The sequence below is a fragment of the Takifugu rubripes genome, chromosome 6 (assembly GCF_901000725.2).
Source record: "Takifugu rubripes chromosome 6, fTakRub1.2, whole genome shotgun sequence".
Lineage (NCBI taxonomy): Eukaryota > Metazoa > Chordata > Actinopteri > Tetraodontiformes > Tetraodontidae > Takifugu > Takifugu rubripes.
This window is the reverse complement of record NC_042290.1, coordinates 10,426,836-10,441,615: the sequence shown is the minus strand read 5'-3', so window position 1 is coordinate 10,441,615 and position 14,780 is coordinate 10,426,836. Positions and strand designations below refer to the sequence as shown.

Below are 14,780 nucleotides of genomic sequence, written 5' to 3'. Positions count from 1 at the left end.
GCTCGCTCTCCCTCTCTCTCCCTCTCTCTCCCCCTCCCTCCCTCTCTCTTCCTTTATTTCTCCCACAAACACACACTAGATGCACACATTTACTCGGTTCTGCAACACATTCGCACACACAGACACACGTGCGTGCGCATGCCCGTGCACGCAGAAGAAACAAACAGGGCTCCCTCTCGTTACAGCACTCCTCCTCTGTTCCCCACTGCAGTTTAAGTGTGCGCTATTAGCAAAGGTGCTGAATCAACTGTGTGATGCTGTGCATGTGAATGGCTGAGGTAAGTGAGGAACACTGCAATCCCAGTGGTGCACGCTCATGCACGCACACACACGGGCGCACACACACACAATCCCCTGTGGGCTCACAGGCAGATGCAGATGGAGCGCAGAGCAGCGTGCACGATAGTCCAGACCTGTGTCACCCATGTGAGGCGTAACAGAGGTAGGAGGAGGTGGTGTGTGTGTGTGTGTGTGTGTGGGGGGGGGGGTGATGAATAAACACACACACGCAGTAAAATAGCTCTGCAAACTCTACCACACACAACCTGTCTGTCATTTGGAGGAAGCGTCACAACTGATGGAGACGACACAACTGTGTGAGAGAGAAGCTGGTAAATGAACCCCCCCCCCCACACACACACACACATACAGCTGCTCCGCGTGTCCTCCAGTGCACGTTTGGCATCAGCACGAGAGCAGCAACAGGCACAAACGTCTGTCGGCCGCACAACAACCCTCGGATCATCTGACCGGGGCGGCGTTCCAAATCAAACACTTCAGAGGAAGGGGGGGGGGGGGGTCATGGCTCCTCCAGCCCAGTGAATTCAAACTGGTTGCATGCTGCAGTACAGGGCCCCACCTGTCCACCCTGGGAATCTGGGTTACCTGCATGCTAATGTGCACGTTCTGGCTCGTGCTCTCACCATCCTGACTGTTTGGTTGGGTTTTCTGTTCACCGAGATCACCTCCCTCCCTGCCAGGAACAGGAAAAACCCCTCCTGGATCACAACCACCTGCAGCATCTGTGTGTCGAACCCATACAGAGGTCATTAAAGGGCATCTGTTGCTGAACTGTCTGTCAGAAAGACAAAGAATCCTAATTTGCCAGATTAAAGGCGGCGCTTTCTCTTGCGGTTTGCACAATAGCGACGTTTTCTCCCTCCAGTTATGAGCCTCCCCCCCCCCCCCCCCCCCCCAGACAGCATCTAACACGTATTGAGTTTTTTTTTACCCAATGTGTCGCCTCACTTCCTGTTGCCAGTGCAACCATGGCGACCTGTCCTCAGCACAGCAGTAAAATCCCCACAGCAGCACCGTGGACGCTTCACGCTAACTGCAGCGGGAAATTAGCGCGTGCAGTCGCTCTCTGAGAGCTAAAGAATGCTCAGGACGCTGGTGGAGTGATTAAAAACCAGCAGCCAGTGGGTCATACTGGGCTGGAGACCGTCGTTCCCCTGTCTGTCTCCATTCCATTTAGCATTGATGGATAAATCTCTGCAGCTACGCTCTGCTGGTGCTGCCAAGGACGTCTAGTGAACAATTCAAATCTTTTTACATCTGCTTCTGTGGTTTTTGTCCTTCAACGGCGACTTTGTTCCTCGTTCAGAGCCCAGAAACGTTCTCGTTTTATCTCTGCAGCCACAGGCTCAGATAATGATTGTCTACAGTAGCAGTTGTAAATTGCCACTACAGCGTGATGGATGTGAGTGTAATTATTGCTGCCTATTATCTTTACAAAAAAAAGGGGATGGGGAGGGGATGTAGGATCTGTCAACAACAAAATACACACATGGGGGGGAGATAGCATTGTTGTTTGTGCAGTTCTGTGCTAATTGCAGTGAAATGCCCACAGTCTTCAGTGCTCAGCGGGACGTTTCATATCCTTCCTGTGGACTTCGCCACACACAACCAGTCAGCGCAGAGTTTTGTCCTAATTAAGCCCCCCACACTCGCCTGGCGCGTATAGCAGTGGTTAATTTAATTTAACCCGCACACGTAGCCATGTAGGGCTTTACAGGGTAAAAAAAAAAAAGGGAAAAACCAGCGAGTGTGGGCCAGCAGTGGCTTGAAGCTGATGTGTATTTCAGATGGCGGGCTCACACGGAGCGCATAACGAGGCTGGAAATACCAGAAAAAGGTCACCAATTCGACTGTGGGTAGAAAGGTCAGGCTCCATTTGCATTGCCGTATCTTCAGAAGATCCGAAACGCTCACACAAGCGGGTTGTTTTTCGACGGCCCTCGTCTCCCCCAGGTGAGCTTCTGCTCCCACTGAGGCTCCGGCCGCCCCACACGTTGGATGAATCATGTCATCAGCGGCCCAACTCCGCTTTGTGAAGTGTCACTCCTGCGAGTGCTTAATCATGCCAGCAGAGAGCCCAGCGAGGGGCTGAAAGCATCAGTGCCAGTGCAGCTGAAAATGACAATCAGCCAGTTCAGCGATGCCGCCGACGATCAGGCATATCAATGAGCTCGGAGAGGCAGAGCAGCACCAATCTAGGTCAGTCTGCATCTCCACGAGTCCCAATCAGACATGTGGAACAATAGAAATTCAAACCATCACTTCCACTGATGAAGAATCAGTTTCCCCCCCATTTTGTTCTCATCGATCGCGTCATTTTTGATGCAAATCTGTGATAAACGGAGATAAAGATGCTGTCCAGAGGCAGGCAAGAGCGTCAAGAAGTTGTTGACGGCTTAAATATGTCGCTTCCTGTCTCCAAATCAACAGCTCGCGATCCTTCTCTGTGCAGGCGCTATTACCAGCATTACAGCTTCCCCCTCAGCTACAGAGACACGGAGTGGGAGGAAGGGCAGCACAAATGCAAAACAAGGCAAAAAAAGAGGTCCTCGCGTGGCCTGAGTTTCACAGAACACTGACTGTTAATGAGCAGCTTTAAGAAAACGACGCTCCGCTTCCGGGCGTATCTGCAGAAGCGTTTGGAGAAATGAGCCGTTTTGCTGTGAATGGAGAGCTGAAGCAAACATAACTGCATGTTGGTTTCATCCCAGCAGATTAACAACGACGGTCTTGAACGCACTGAACCAGGATGTGTTCGTCCCTGTGATATAAGGGGGCAAGAAAGGGGAGAAATGCAGTGATTAAAAGCTGAAATGCCGCGTTGCAAAGTTAGTTTAGATCTTCTATCGTGCATGGCTCTCCAACTCTTTAGCAACAGTATGAATCCTGTAATATGAAGAGCAATCTCGTTGAGTGGAGGGGAGAAACAACCCTGTTGAAACAATTAAGCAATGTTGTTGATGCATTTACTGAAGAGCCTCTTGTGTGGATGCTGGGAGGCCTCTGACTAAACCGGTGCACGTTGTTCTTACATCCCAGCGAACTCACCCATCTGGTGCCAGAGTTTAATGAGGTTTTATCAAGTCCTCCCAATGACTGTGCTCGTCTGTGTCCTTCCACCTGCTGTATGGGGTCAAATCCAACACAAAAGACGAAAAACACACACCCGTCACAGCTGAGGCCAATAAAAGTGCAGATGAACGTTAATCATCAAGAAAGGCTTTTGAATCCCCCATAGTAATGAAATACAGACTTTTTAATGTGTCCGAAAGGGTTCATTTCGATATATGTCACTAATTGCTTTCCTGGAAGGTGATTCAAAAACTTTACGGAAGCGTTCCTTTTGCGCAGCACTTCCACATTATGTCCACTGGGCGGCGATATTGGCCCACTTAAAACGTGTCATATCTTGGCTACTGTATCAAGAGCTTAGCAAGAACTGTCAGATTTCATGATGCTGGGAAAGGAGCTCCTAAACGTGAACTGATGTGCACGCACACAAAAACACACAAGCATAACTGAAAGTTACAAAAAGAGTTTATTCATACAAACAACTACAAAACCTTATTAAAGTGGGTATCTTTTGCAGCAGGAGACAAATAAGACGGTGTGGTAGTACAACAATATACAAAAAAGAAATATCAAAACATAAATATACTGATAATAACATGCCCTTCTGTTATTGAGTGGGTGTCAGGAGCGCGCTCAGTATCCTGAGATTCTTATTTTGGTCAGGGTTTGCAGAAGTTTCTCATGTGTAGAAAGATGAAGTCTCTCAAACACCCACGCGGCAGACTCTCAAATGGCCTCTTATTTACAAAATATTTTGGAGCTGCGAAGACAGAGACTAACACTGCATAGATTTATTCACATCACCAGCGATAAAGGGCATCTTTTTCTTCATCTCATCCTTTTAGTTCCTTTATTTCAGGCCTCCAAAGTTGACTGAGTCCGTCCCCTCGGAGGAGTACGTGAGCGAGGATCGCTTTGCGGTGGCGTAGGAGGAATACGAGGGCACGGAGGAGGTGGCGGAGCAGGACGGAAGGCGGGGCAGGGTGGACGTAGAGGACAGGTGGGGCTGAGTCTGTCTGTCTGCAGTGCAGTAGGCTGGGGAGCAAGACTGGCCCTTGGTCTGCAGGCTGCTGCTGCTGCCGCTCTGCAGAGGCGAGCTGGAGGATTTGGGGCCTCGTGTCAGAGATGAGGTGGAGCAGCTGGACAGGGGGGAGGTCCTGAGGCCGTAACCCAGGATGCCTGTACTCATCAAGAACTCCCGGGATCCGTAGGCAGGAGGCGTTGGTCCGCGGGAGCCTGGGGGGCGCAGGTTGTCCGGGGGAAGGCTCCGCCTCGTGGGGATGTCGTAGATTCCCATATCTGGCCCGTAGAGGGCCTGGGACCTGGCCTGGAGGCGGAGCATCCGCTCCCTCTCCTCCAAATCCCGTCTCTCATGGATGGACGCCATGATGGTTTTTGAGAAGCCGTCGTAGCGCGCAGCAGCAGACTTTGCGGGTGTCAAGGCTTGGAGGCTAAGATCACGGAAACTGTCCCGCATCACCAGAGCCGGAGCGGCGAGGTCTCGGGAGGTCGGGGGAGCCAGATCCTCGCCAGCAGCCCTTGAAAAGCCGGGGAGGGCTCTCTTTGGATGAAACCTTGGAGAGAAGGGGAAGGATCCCTTGAGGTGAGCCCCTGCAAAGACGGCGAGGGGTCCCGGGGCTGCGGCGACTGTCTGGCCACGCCCATAAAGACGGGACTGTAGGAATGCGGAGCTGCCCGCTGCATCCCATCAGCACCCAGAGCCATGAAATGAGAGTGGTAACCCACCGGAGGAACCCCCCTCGGAGCCAGGAAGGGAGCGTCCGCGGGCTTGATGAGGTTGTCGTAGGAGAGGCTGCTGTGGTTGGTCAGCAGGCCGGACGAGGCGATGAGGTGGCGAGGCGATCCCATCCCCAGCTGGGAGGTGGATCCCAGGACGTCAGCGTGGATGGAGGGCAGCTGGGCCTTGCTGCCGTGGCGGCTGGCGTGTTTGAGGGTGAGGGAGCGCGAGTTGAGCGTCAGAGATCCGGAGATGCCGCCGGCGTGCAGCGGCACGCCGCCCTGCTGGACGCTTCTGCCGGGGCTTTCCTTGGACCCGGAGCCAAGCTCGGCGGTTTTCCCACTCCCGCTCTGCTCCGAAGTCTTGACCAGCTGAGCAACACAAGGCCAGAAAAGGTGAATGGGAGAGGCAGAGGCTCCTCTAAGCCAACGCTTGAACGTGAGACGCAGCACCTGCTCTGGAGGGATCGGCGAGGATCCTCTGGATATGGCCTCCAGGACGGGCCGCAGCTGCGGAACCGTGGGGATGGAGACAGCAACGGAAGCTTTCGTGTGATGTCCCACCTCTGCGGAACCAAAACAAAACCAAGTGGCGTCGCAGGGACGAGCCAATGAACACACACACAAAGTCTTCCTACAGTACCGTCCACGGCGGACAGCGGGCCTCTCAGCAGGCCGTGGTCGGGCTTCGGGGGCAGCGGCGGCGGCGTTTTCGTTTCTTTTCCGTCCGAAGCTCGGCCGCTGCGGCTGACGGTCGCTAACAGGCAGAAAATCATGACAGGGGTCCCGTGAGGTGTCACCCGTTGCATTAGTGTGCGTTTGAAAGACTGGGACATACGTCGTTCTGGAGGTCCTGGCTCGGGATCCCATTGTCCCGGAGCTTCACCTGCCGCTGGACCTCGGGTCTCAGAAACGGAGGCTGGATGTGGACACGGTTTTCCCGCGCGGCCTCGCCGTGTACCTGGTGCCAGACCACAAACAGCCCATCAGAACTCCCTCAAAAGATCGACCTAAAGTTGGGGGAGGGGGGGTCTCACTTGGGAGCGACGGGACTGCAAACCAGATACTCCAGGTTGTTACAGCAGCCTCGCGTGAAGGGATTCACTCCTCCCTGGAACTTCCCAGTAACCTGCGGGAGCAGAGGGAACGTCGGACACGTCTAAACGTGCTGATCTCTGATCTCGGTGGTGGGAGCTACCTGTTCATTAGTGGTGCGTCCTCTGGACACCAGGTAGAGGTGGAAACCAGTAAGACCCAAGACTGGGAGGAGAAACAACCCCGATATGCTGATGACAACCAGACTGGACACGTCGTTAAGGAAAATAGCTCCCCCGTTAGGCCCTGATCTGTCTCACACATGTGGGTTTGGATACGTGACGGAGCAGTGCAGCTCCCACAGCGCGTCCACGTGGTTCAGGACGTACACGAGGCCGAAGGCGAAGACGGCCATCATGTGGAAGGTGAGCGACAGCAGGAACAGGAAGAAGTAGCGGTAGTTTCGCCGCCCGATGCAGTTGTTGACCCAGGGGCAGTGATGGTCGAAATCCTGACGGCAGCAGACAAACGCGTTTGGAGGATTTTAACAACAAAGCTTCTCTTTTTTTTTCTGCCTTTTTTCCCTCCCTCCCCACAATCTGAACCTTCCTCTAAACTGCAGCTCAGATGAGGGATCTCAGAAAAGGATTGACCTGATTAATGAGATCTCTCGTCCTCCGTCACACTCTATCCATCATGCCCTCTGCAGAAATCTCCTTTATCGACTTTGCCCACACAGACTCGCGTCCTCCCTTCGCCCGTCTATGCGCCCGTCCCCCCTCACGCCGCTGCGTTGGGGTCTTTGCGTGCACTGACCTCCACGCAGTGGTCGCACACGCTGCAGTGGGAGCAGCGCGGCGGCCTGTAGAAATGGCAGGAGGAGCACCACTTCATCCGCACTTGGACGCCCTTCACGTCCACGTTTTGTAGAGAGGCGCCCGGAACTCGTCGTCCTTGTCCTCGTCGTCGTTGGCTGGAAAACAATGGGCGGGATTGTAGGAAGCCGTCACGTTAATGACCGCGCACCGGCGCTTTGATTACTAACCCATTGGCAGCACACCAGCATCCATAAAGGTCGCCATGGTAAAGTTGGCCAGCACAAAGAGGAAGAGGAGGGCGCAGCATGGCGGCACCGCGGGGCAGATGGTGGCGGCCAACCACGGGCATCTGAACACAGAAACAGAAAGATAAACAATCAAAAAAGTGAAACTTGTCAAGGCTCCGGCCTCCTTAAATGGGCGGAGGTTCATAAAAATGAAAAGATTAGCGTTAGATTTGTCGCGCTTTGGTCGGATCCATCACATTTGAATACAACGAATTAAAAAAAAGAACGCCAAGAACATCCAAAATGGTGCTCCAGCAAATCAATGACCTCAGCATTGATCCAATATTGCTCAATATGGTTAAACAACTGCACGTAAAAGCAGGAATGAAGCAGATTTCTGCACCAGATCTGACATTTAAAGAAAAAAAAAAGGTCATTCAAATCCATAAATCACTTCTGCTGCAATTTTTGATACACCAAACGTCTCCTTTGACCTTAACGGACAAAAAAAACCGTATTTCTGCAGATGAGTTTTTAGCTGAAAACGTCCGTCAGCCTCGCTGGTCCTCCGTCATAATCTGTGCGTGCGTGTGCACCGAATTCTTGGAGGTTCGCTCGTCTCGTCCATCATTTCAGTGTGTGTGTGTGCGTGTGTGGTGTGTGTGTGTGTGTTTGATGGTGAATGGGAGGAGTATGATTATGTCTCCACTGTGCGAGATTAGAGGGAGGGGCCGTGTAATCAGGTTACTGTGGGACACAGAGAGGAGAAGATTCACTGGATTACGTTAACAGTCTTTGATTGAACGTCGCATGTTCGGCCTCAACATGGGAATTTGCGGCTGCGGCGCTCCAACGCCGACCTGCGCCGCCTCATTGGAGCGTCGGAGCTGCGACGTGTTGATGAAGGCGACGTCTCACTCCGACTCCCTCAGCGAGTCGACGACAGATTACACAATTGGGGAAGGAAAGAAAAAAAAAAAACCCAACATGGACGAAATTAAAAGTCGGCCTCCTCGGCGCTGTGCTCCTTCCCGCCAGAGCGCCGCTCTCCAAACCCCTTCAGGCGGGTTTTAGACAATGGGGGAGGGGTCTCCCCACCCCCACGAGGGATGCCTGCTGATGCCGTGCCAGATGCAAACCCAGTAATCCCCCGGATTATCAACTCTGGATTACCGACCACTCCAGCCAGTCGGAGTCATTGTGTATTCCAGGTCTAAACAGGGTGCCTGTGGGGGCTCAGCATATACACACCATCTATATGCTCTATAGCATGAAATAATCCAGTTGACTCCAGAATGTGAGCCCGGGCAGGACAGCAGCTCCCTGGTTCACCAGATTATGGAAGATGTGAAAAGGAATTCTGTGTGGAATATCAGATTGAAATCTGGAAAATTGGCAACAACAACAACAGCCATTGTTCTCTTAAAGATGCTGTTGGGAGCACGGACCCACCGTCTGCTCAGCGCGCGCGTGGCGGCGCAACTGCCACAACCGCTCGGCGCAGGCAAACCGTCCCAGGCCGGGATCATGTGACGGTTTTCATTCAAATCATGCTGCAGCTCATCTGCACGGGGGGGCGCGGGGGCCGCTGGCTCTGCCTGCACCGTCCCTCTGAGGCCATCTGGCCCCGAGGCGGCACCGGTTCATTCCCCTGCAGAGACCAGCCCCACCTAATGAGGGCTCAGGCAATCACACGGGACGGTAAGCTGCTCTGCAATCTGCACGCTGCCCTCGTCCCCGCAGTGGGTCAGTGGCGCAGCAGACGCGCACGCTCGGCCCAGGGGCCCGGTGCGGCCGGGGGCCACCGGGGGCCACGGTGGGAGCCGACGCACGGACCAAACCTCCACGCCGCAGCGTCGTGCGCAGCAGCCAATGAAAAGGGAGGAAATTGGGTTTGTGGCCGCGCAGAGCTCTGGAAATATGATTGAATCCGGCCTTCGGGGCTCGCGGATTAAAGCTGTTGCAGATATGAAGCAGAGCTGGAAGTCGGAACAAAAAAGAACCTTTTTTAGAGATGGACAGACACGCTGACGAGCGCAAAAAGAGGCCCCGCGCGCCGCTTCCCTGCAGGGTTCGGAGCAGAAATCGGGGACACGGAGTCGCGCAGAGCTTGGAGCAGATGGGCTCCATGGAAACTTCAGGCCCACGGTCTGGATCCACAGCGCCGCCCTGATCTCCACCGCCGTCCGGACACACAAACTAAAGGCTTCCTCACTTTTTTGACGACTCACGCCTCCTTTCTTTGCAGATGAGATCGCCTCCAATCAATTCTGCCGAGCAGGCATTGATCCCCCCCCCCCCCAGTTTTAAAGGATACAGATGCTTTTATCAGGGTTTCCTGGCCTCCAACCTGGTTCCTACATCCAAAATGTCTCCAGCACTTAAGCAGCAGACAGACTGTAAATTTTGATGGTGCATTTCTTTTTTTTTTTAAGGAGCATCTAAATGGATTAAATGTAATCAGTTTCCTCCATCTACAAACACCAGAGATCTTTATTTTTGGCATCTTGAATGCTGAAGTAAACAGTTTCTGTTATTTAAGCTTCAGAATGAAGAGCCGACAGGTTAGAGAAGATATGGAAACTGAGGGAATTCAAGGATCAAATATGTTGTTGCCCCCCCCCATAGGGGTCACATGACATTGATGAGAAGATCCCAATCCCCACCAACACACACACACACACACAATCTGGTTTGTGAGTCCAGTGGAAAGACAGGGGAAACTGGGGCAGATCCAGCTGCAGAGGTCAGAGGTCACCGCCGGTGCAGGAAAGGTTCGGTTCGCGTTTTTACACAGGGTTGCCATGTGACTCCCGGGTTTATTATTGGATGTAAAATGTATTTCCAGCAGGCCTGAGTTGGCACGAGCTGAGTCTGTTCAAACTCCCACTACGGTTTCGCCTTTCTGGGTCAAAACCAGCAGGCTGCAATTAACTATTTTTAACACTTTTACCAGATGCAGTGGAAACTTTCCAGGTTTCTCCCTGACACACACACACACACACACACACTGAGCTACATATCGGTCACGAAGACGCTGATACAGTTCTGCCTGGGGTGTCCTGGGGGCCCTCACTGTGAGCCAACCGGGTCAGTTATCCGCCCCCGGTGGCTCTGACAGAAAACCAGTTTTAACTTCAGAGGATTAGAATTTAGAAAACACGACAGCCAAAGTCAGGAATCTGCGCCTGCAAAAAGGGGTAAATCGCGACAGTCGCTCGGTGCGTGCGTGTTATTTCATTCTTCTCTTGGACTCACGTGAAGACGAAGAAGAGGGAGGTGGAGCCGACCAGGAGGCAGGCGGCCGTGCACACCGGCACGAAGGAGCTGGCTTTCATCGCGTCGGCGCCGCTGGCGGGCATCCTGCCCTCTGCGCGCGCATCGGAGTCCCGTCGCCGACGGACACCGCGGCATTCACCGCATGCGGGAGCCCGTTCGTCTGCGTGCGTTTGCGGGCGACGTCCCACATCCGCGCCGGAGCGCAACGGAGGAAGAGAGCCGGCGTGCGCGGAGGAGAGCCGAGAGCGGCAGCAGCGCGCACGCCCGCGTCCAGACTGTCCCCGCAGGCTGCCCCGCACAGATGCCGCCCCCGGTTTATCCCCAAAGGTGGAGCTTTACTCCACAAACCACGTGAAAACATAAACCCACACGGTGAGCCGGGTTTCCTGGGATCACGCAAATGCGGACGCGGCTTTTTAATAAAGACTCAATAAAAGGAAATGGACTTTTGGTTTTTACCTTCCGTCATAGGTTCCTTTGTCTTTACGGTCTTGTTTGCAGGTACATCAGCTTTTTTGCTTCCAAATGATCTGTGTTGGATCATTTGAGTCGTTAAATAGAAACCTTTACTTTGCTTAATGGTTTTCACGTGATTCTTTGTTTTTCTTTAATAGTGAAATTCTCCTGATGTTTTCCTTGTTTCTAAATTGTTCAGCATTACATGCTGTAGTCGTGGGGCGACTAATTGTCCATGGATGCGTCTCCTTGGTAGTAGAGAAGGTCCCCCAGGTGGAAAGCAGAACTCTCTGTCTTGGGTTGGGCTTCTTGTCCTCCTCTATAAAAGTTCAGGTGCTGAAACATCTCCAAGTTTGTCTGAAAGAATGGACGCGGAGGAGCTGGTGGAGTCCATCGTCCGAGGACTGATGTTCCTGGCAGGGGTCCTGGGGAACAACTGGCTGGCCGTGCGCTCCTTCCCAACACAGAGGTCCAGCGTCCGCACCAATGAGGTCCTCTTCCTCAACCTGGCTCTCTCCAACCTCATCACCAACTACCTGGTGGACCTGCCCGACACCGTGGCGGATTTTGCCGGCAGGTGGTTCCTGGGGGAGACCTACTGCGGCATATTCCGCTTTTGTGCCGACCTCTCGGAGACCAGCAGCATCTTCACCACCCTCTTCATCAGCGTCTTCTGGCACCAGAAGCTGGTGGGCTCCCTGAAACGGGGAGGCTCGCCGGTTCAGATGGACAGCCTGTGCTTGGTGGCGTGTCTGCTGGCCGGCAGCTGGACGGTGGCGGTGGTCTTCAGCATCCCGCACTTCTTCTTCGTCAAAGTGGAAGCGAGCAACGAGAGCAGCGAGGACTGCATAGACGTGTTTCCCAACAAGGCGGCCAAGCAGACCTACGAGATCATCTACCTCACGCTGGCCAACGCCGTCCCCGTCGCCGGGATCGTGTTCGCCAGCGTGCAGATCGTCATCACTCTCCTGCGGAACCACAGACGCATCCGGAGCCACGGTCCCGACCCAACCAAGATCAGCAATGAACCCAAAGACAGGAGTTCAGATCCAGGTCCCACCCCCGTCCCAGGTCTACACAGGAGCGCCTCCTTCTGAGGTGGCTCAGAGCTCCAGAGCCGCAACCCGGCGGCACAGACAGAACCCCAGAGGGGGGTCCGAGGCCCAGTCAGGCTCCGGCCAAGCCCACCATGGCCTCCAGCTCCCAGGTGAGGGCAGCCAAGAGCGTGGTGGGCGTGGCCAGCGTGTTCCTGGTGTGCTGGCTGACTCACCTGCTCCTGCGCATCACCAACAGCGTCCACACCTCCTCGCTGGTGGTGGAGGTGGCCAGCTACATCGCAGCCTCCTACACCTGCATCATCCCCTACATCTTCCTGCACGGGGTGAAAAAGCTGCACTGCTCGTGCAAGAGGTAGAATCCCGCTGTCAAGGAAAAGCCAGCCCTACTCCGATACTTCCTGGATCTGCTTATTCCCGTGATACTTTTCCCAATAAATGTCACGACTTTAATGTCGGAGAATCGTATTAAAATGATTCTGACAGCTCAACACGGGTGGCGGTTCTTTTGTTGCACCAAAAACACTAATTAAACAGCTCACCCGGTGACTGAAATACAAATAATTCTGTCCTCTATCGTATTAATATGCAGTTATAACACTTAAATCTTATGCCTGCTAAAATTTTTGATTTCTTAAGGGGTTGTTGTAATAGAGTGTGAAGCTAATTGGAAAACAATGACTTGAGCAATTAGTGTCCCATTGGTGTGCGAGAGGCCCCGAGTGTTAATTAGGGATAATTACAGAAGCACAATGACACAAAGTCCAGTAATAACAGCGCGGTTTGTGTGGCCCAATGCTCCTGCAGGAGGAATCGGGATTCTCTGAGTCAACGATGTGATGCAAGTTTATTCGTCTATAAAAAGTTCATCTTATCACTGAACTAAACATTCTACACTGCACGGGAAAAGCACCTGGTTTCAAATACAATGGCAGCGTTTCTCAGCCGAGAGGCCGAAAAAAGTCACGAAAAAAAAAAGGAGAATTGAGCGTTTGACCTTTGGCAGAGGAGAGAAAGGTTATGTACATAATTACAACGTTCAGTGCTGGACTGGGCTCCAAAAGGGCGTCTGGTGGAAGATCTTGTCATTAAAATCAGTCAAGTGCAATTTCAATTATGGAAATCAACCTTGAAAATACAGATTTTATTTTGAATATAAATCAAACCAGCAGTCTTTTCTTTCCCCAAGGCTGTTGTGTCCACGTGATGCAACGAATTAAATAAGTTCTAAAATGTGTCTCTGGTCTCACAAACACATCAAGACTGACGGGGGCCAAAGGTTCCCAGGGCACCCATGGCGTCTCTTTACTGGGGAAGCAGCTCAGTGGGGTCAGTGCAGCCTCTCCAGTTTGGCCTGCAGCGACTTGAAATTCCCGATGGTGTGTGGAGCGCCGAGTTCGGACTCAGGGACTGCAGCTCCACCAGGTACCCGCAGATGTTGTCCAGGCACACGTTGGTGAAGCGGCGCCTGGAAGAGGAGAGAGACGCTTTTTAAAAGGCTGACGAGTCAGATAACGCTGAGCACAGCGCCCACTAGAGGGGAGCAACCATTACCGGTCGTAGGTTGGGACTCTGCTGGGAGCTTCGACGTATCCCAGCAGCAGCACGTGGATGCACTCCACCAGGTGAAGTGGTTTCTTTAGCCGCTGCCAGCAGGGTCCTTCAAACAAGCCATTAAATCAGCATTAAAAGCTGAAAAGGTTGATTCCGATCCAAAGACGGCGCTAAAAAAACCTGCCTACCCGTGTTTTGAAGAGCTGGTCGTAAACCTCCAGGAGACGAGGCAGCTGCACTCCGATCTCCAGCATGGTGGAGGTGACGAAGCCGACGTCCCAGTTCAGCCGACACACTTCCTGTTCCAGAAACCTGACCAGGAACTCTGTGGAACGCGGGAAACATTAGCGCTGCCCGAGGAAAATCTGCCCGAGACCCGTTTAATCGACTCTCCGTGTCTTAGGAACAGGAATGTGAGCCTCCGCAGAGAGGACAGGTTTAAACAGGCCGACGGCGATGAGGGACCAGCGTGACCCTGCAGATCCGTCCCACTGAGACACGCCGACACAAACGACGCCACAGGGAGCGCTAATTACATTACTGTTAACAACATACTGGAAAGTTCTAATGAGAGGAAACGTGAAGACTACTACAGCGTCACGGCGGCTTACCAAAGGGAAGTATCGCGGCGTTCCAGCGTAAATCTTCCCCAGCGACACTAATTTCAAGCTGGTGGACCTCATTCTGTCCACTGCGCTCATGGCCACCGTGTCCCCCAGTTCTAGAGGAGAGCAGATAATTGCTGACACCTCAGGTGCACGCCGTGGATTCCAGCTGCCCGTGAGAGCTGACACTTGCCTTTCTCCATGATTCCTGCACAGCGACTGCACCAGGAGGGGTCGGAGTGTCCACCACAGTGGATGATGGCCAGCTACACTCGGACAGCTTGAAATGATCAGCAAACTCCCCGTAAAGCTGAGCAAGAAAGCATTTATCTACATCAGACGTCACCCCTCTGGGATAAGGTAGATGACTCCGTTCTGCTTTGGTTACCTTGGTGATGTCCATGAGACAGAGTCCCACTGGGAGACGGCGTTTTTCACCGAGGGATGATGGAGTATTGCCTGATCAGGGTCTCCTGGATCTGTACTTGGATGCGCACCAGCTGGAAAACCAGAGAAAACGTGAGCGCGACAGCGTTCAGCCCCGATCCAGTTTTTCTGTCATCACTGAACGCACGTCCATCTTCTCCTCCAGCTCGTGGAGACTCGCCGTCGACGCTTGGGCCGAGATGCTGGAGGAACTCT

At 53.2% G+C, this 14,780-nt stretch overlaps 3 protein-coding genes across 3 annotated transcripts; 1 reads left to right on the top strand and 2 right to left on the bottom strand.

Moving 5' to 3' along the window:
• Nucleotides 1–3,820: 3,820 nt before the first annotated feature.
• LOC115250235 (probable palmitoyltransferase ZDHHC8) lies at nucleotides 3,821–5,885 on the bottom strand. The gene is made up of 4 exons (XM_029838041.1): nucleotides 5,753–5,885; nucleotides 5,563–5,675; nucleotides 4,994–5,481; nucleotides 3,821–4,946 (listed from the first exon to the last, which is right to left on the bottom strand). The coding sequence occupies exons 1-4, from the start codon at nucleotides 5,883–5,885 to the stop codon at nucleotides 4,223–4,225; spliced, it is 1,458 nt and encodes a 485-aa protein (XP_029693901.1). The 3' UTR covers nucleotides 3,821–4,222.
• A 130-nt stretch (nucleotides 5,886–6,015) lies between these two features.
• LOC115250233 (probable palmitoyltransferase ZDHHC8) lies at nucleotides 6,016–11,283 on the bottom strand. Its single transcript, XM_029838039.1, is given in 8 exon segments — nucleotides 6,016–6,070; nucleotides 6,147–6,238; nucleotides 6,308–6,410; nucleotides 6,483–6,655; nucleotides 6,961–7,070; nucleotides 7,073–7,117; nucleotides 7,190–7,311; nucleotides 10,448–11,283. Coding segments are annotated over 8 exon segments (804 nt in total). The 5' UTR covers nucleotides 10,552–11,283.
• Nucleotides 11,132–12,338, top strand: LOC101062614 (rhodopsin-like). Its single transcript, XM_003965555.2, is given in 2 exon segments — nucleotides 11,132–12,015; nucleotides 12,018–12,338. Coding segments are annotated over 2 exon segments (1,173 nt in total). The 5' UTR covers nucleotides 11,132–11,163.
• Nucleotides 12,339–14,780: the final 2,442 nt, after the last annotated feature.

What these genes read in the sequence shown, in the direction of transcription:
- LOC115250235 (XM_029838041.1), bottom strand. Translation starts at nt 5,885, where the DNA reads ATGATTTTCTGCCTGTTAGCGACCGTCAGCCGCAGCGGCCGAGCTTCG. An exon ending in CCCGCTGTCCGCCGTGGACG is followed by an intron (nt 5,676 to 5,752) that starts GTACTGTAGGAA and finishes TTGGTTCCGCAG; the next exon opens with AGGTGGGACATCACACGAAA. An exon ending in CGCCGATCCCTCCAGAGCAG is followed by an intron (nt 5,482 to 5,562) that starts GTGCTGCGTCTC and finishes TGTGTTGCTCAG; the next exon opens with CTGGTCAAGACTTCGGAGCA.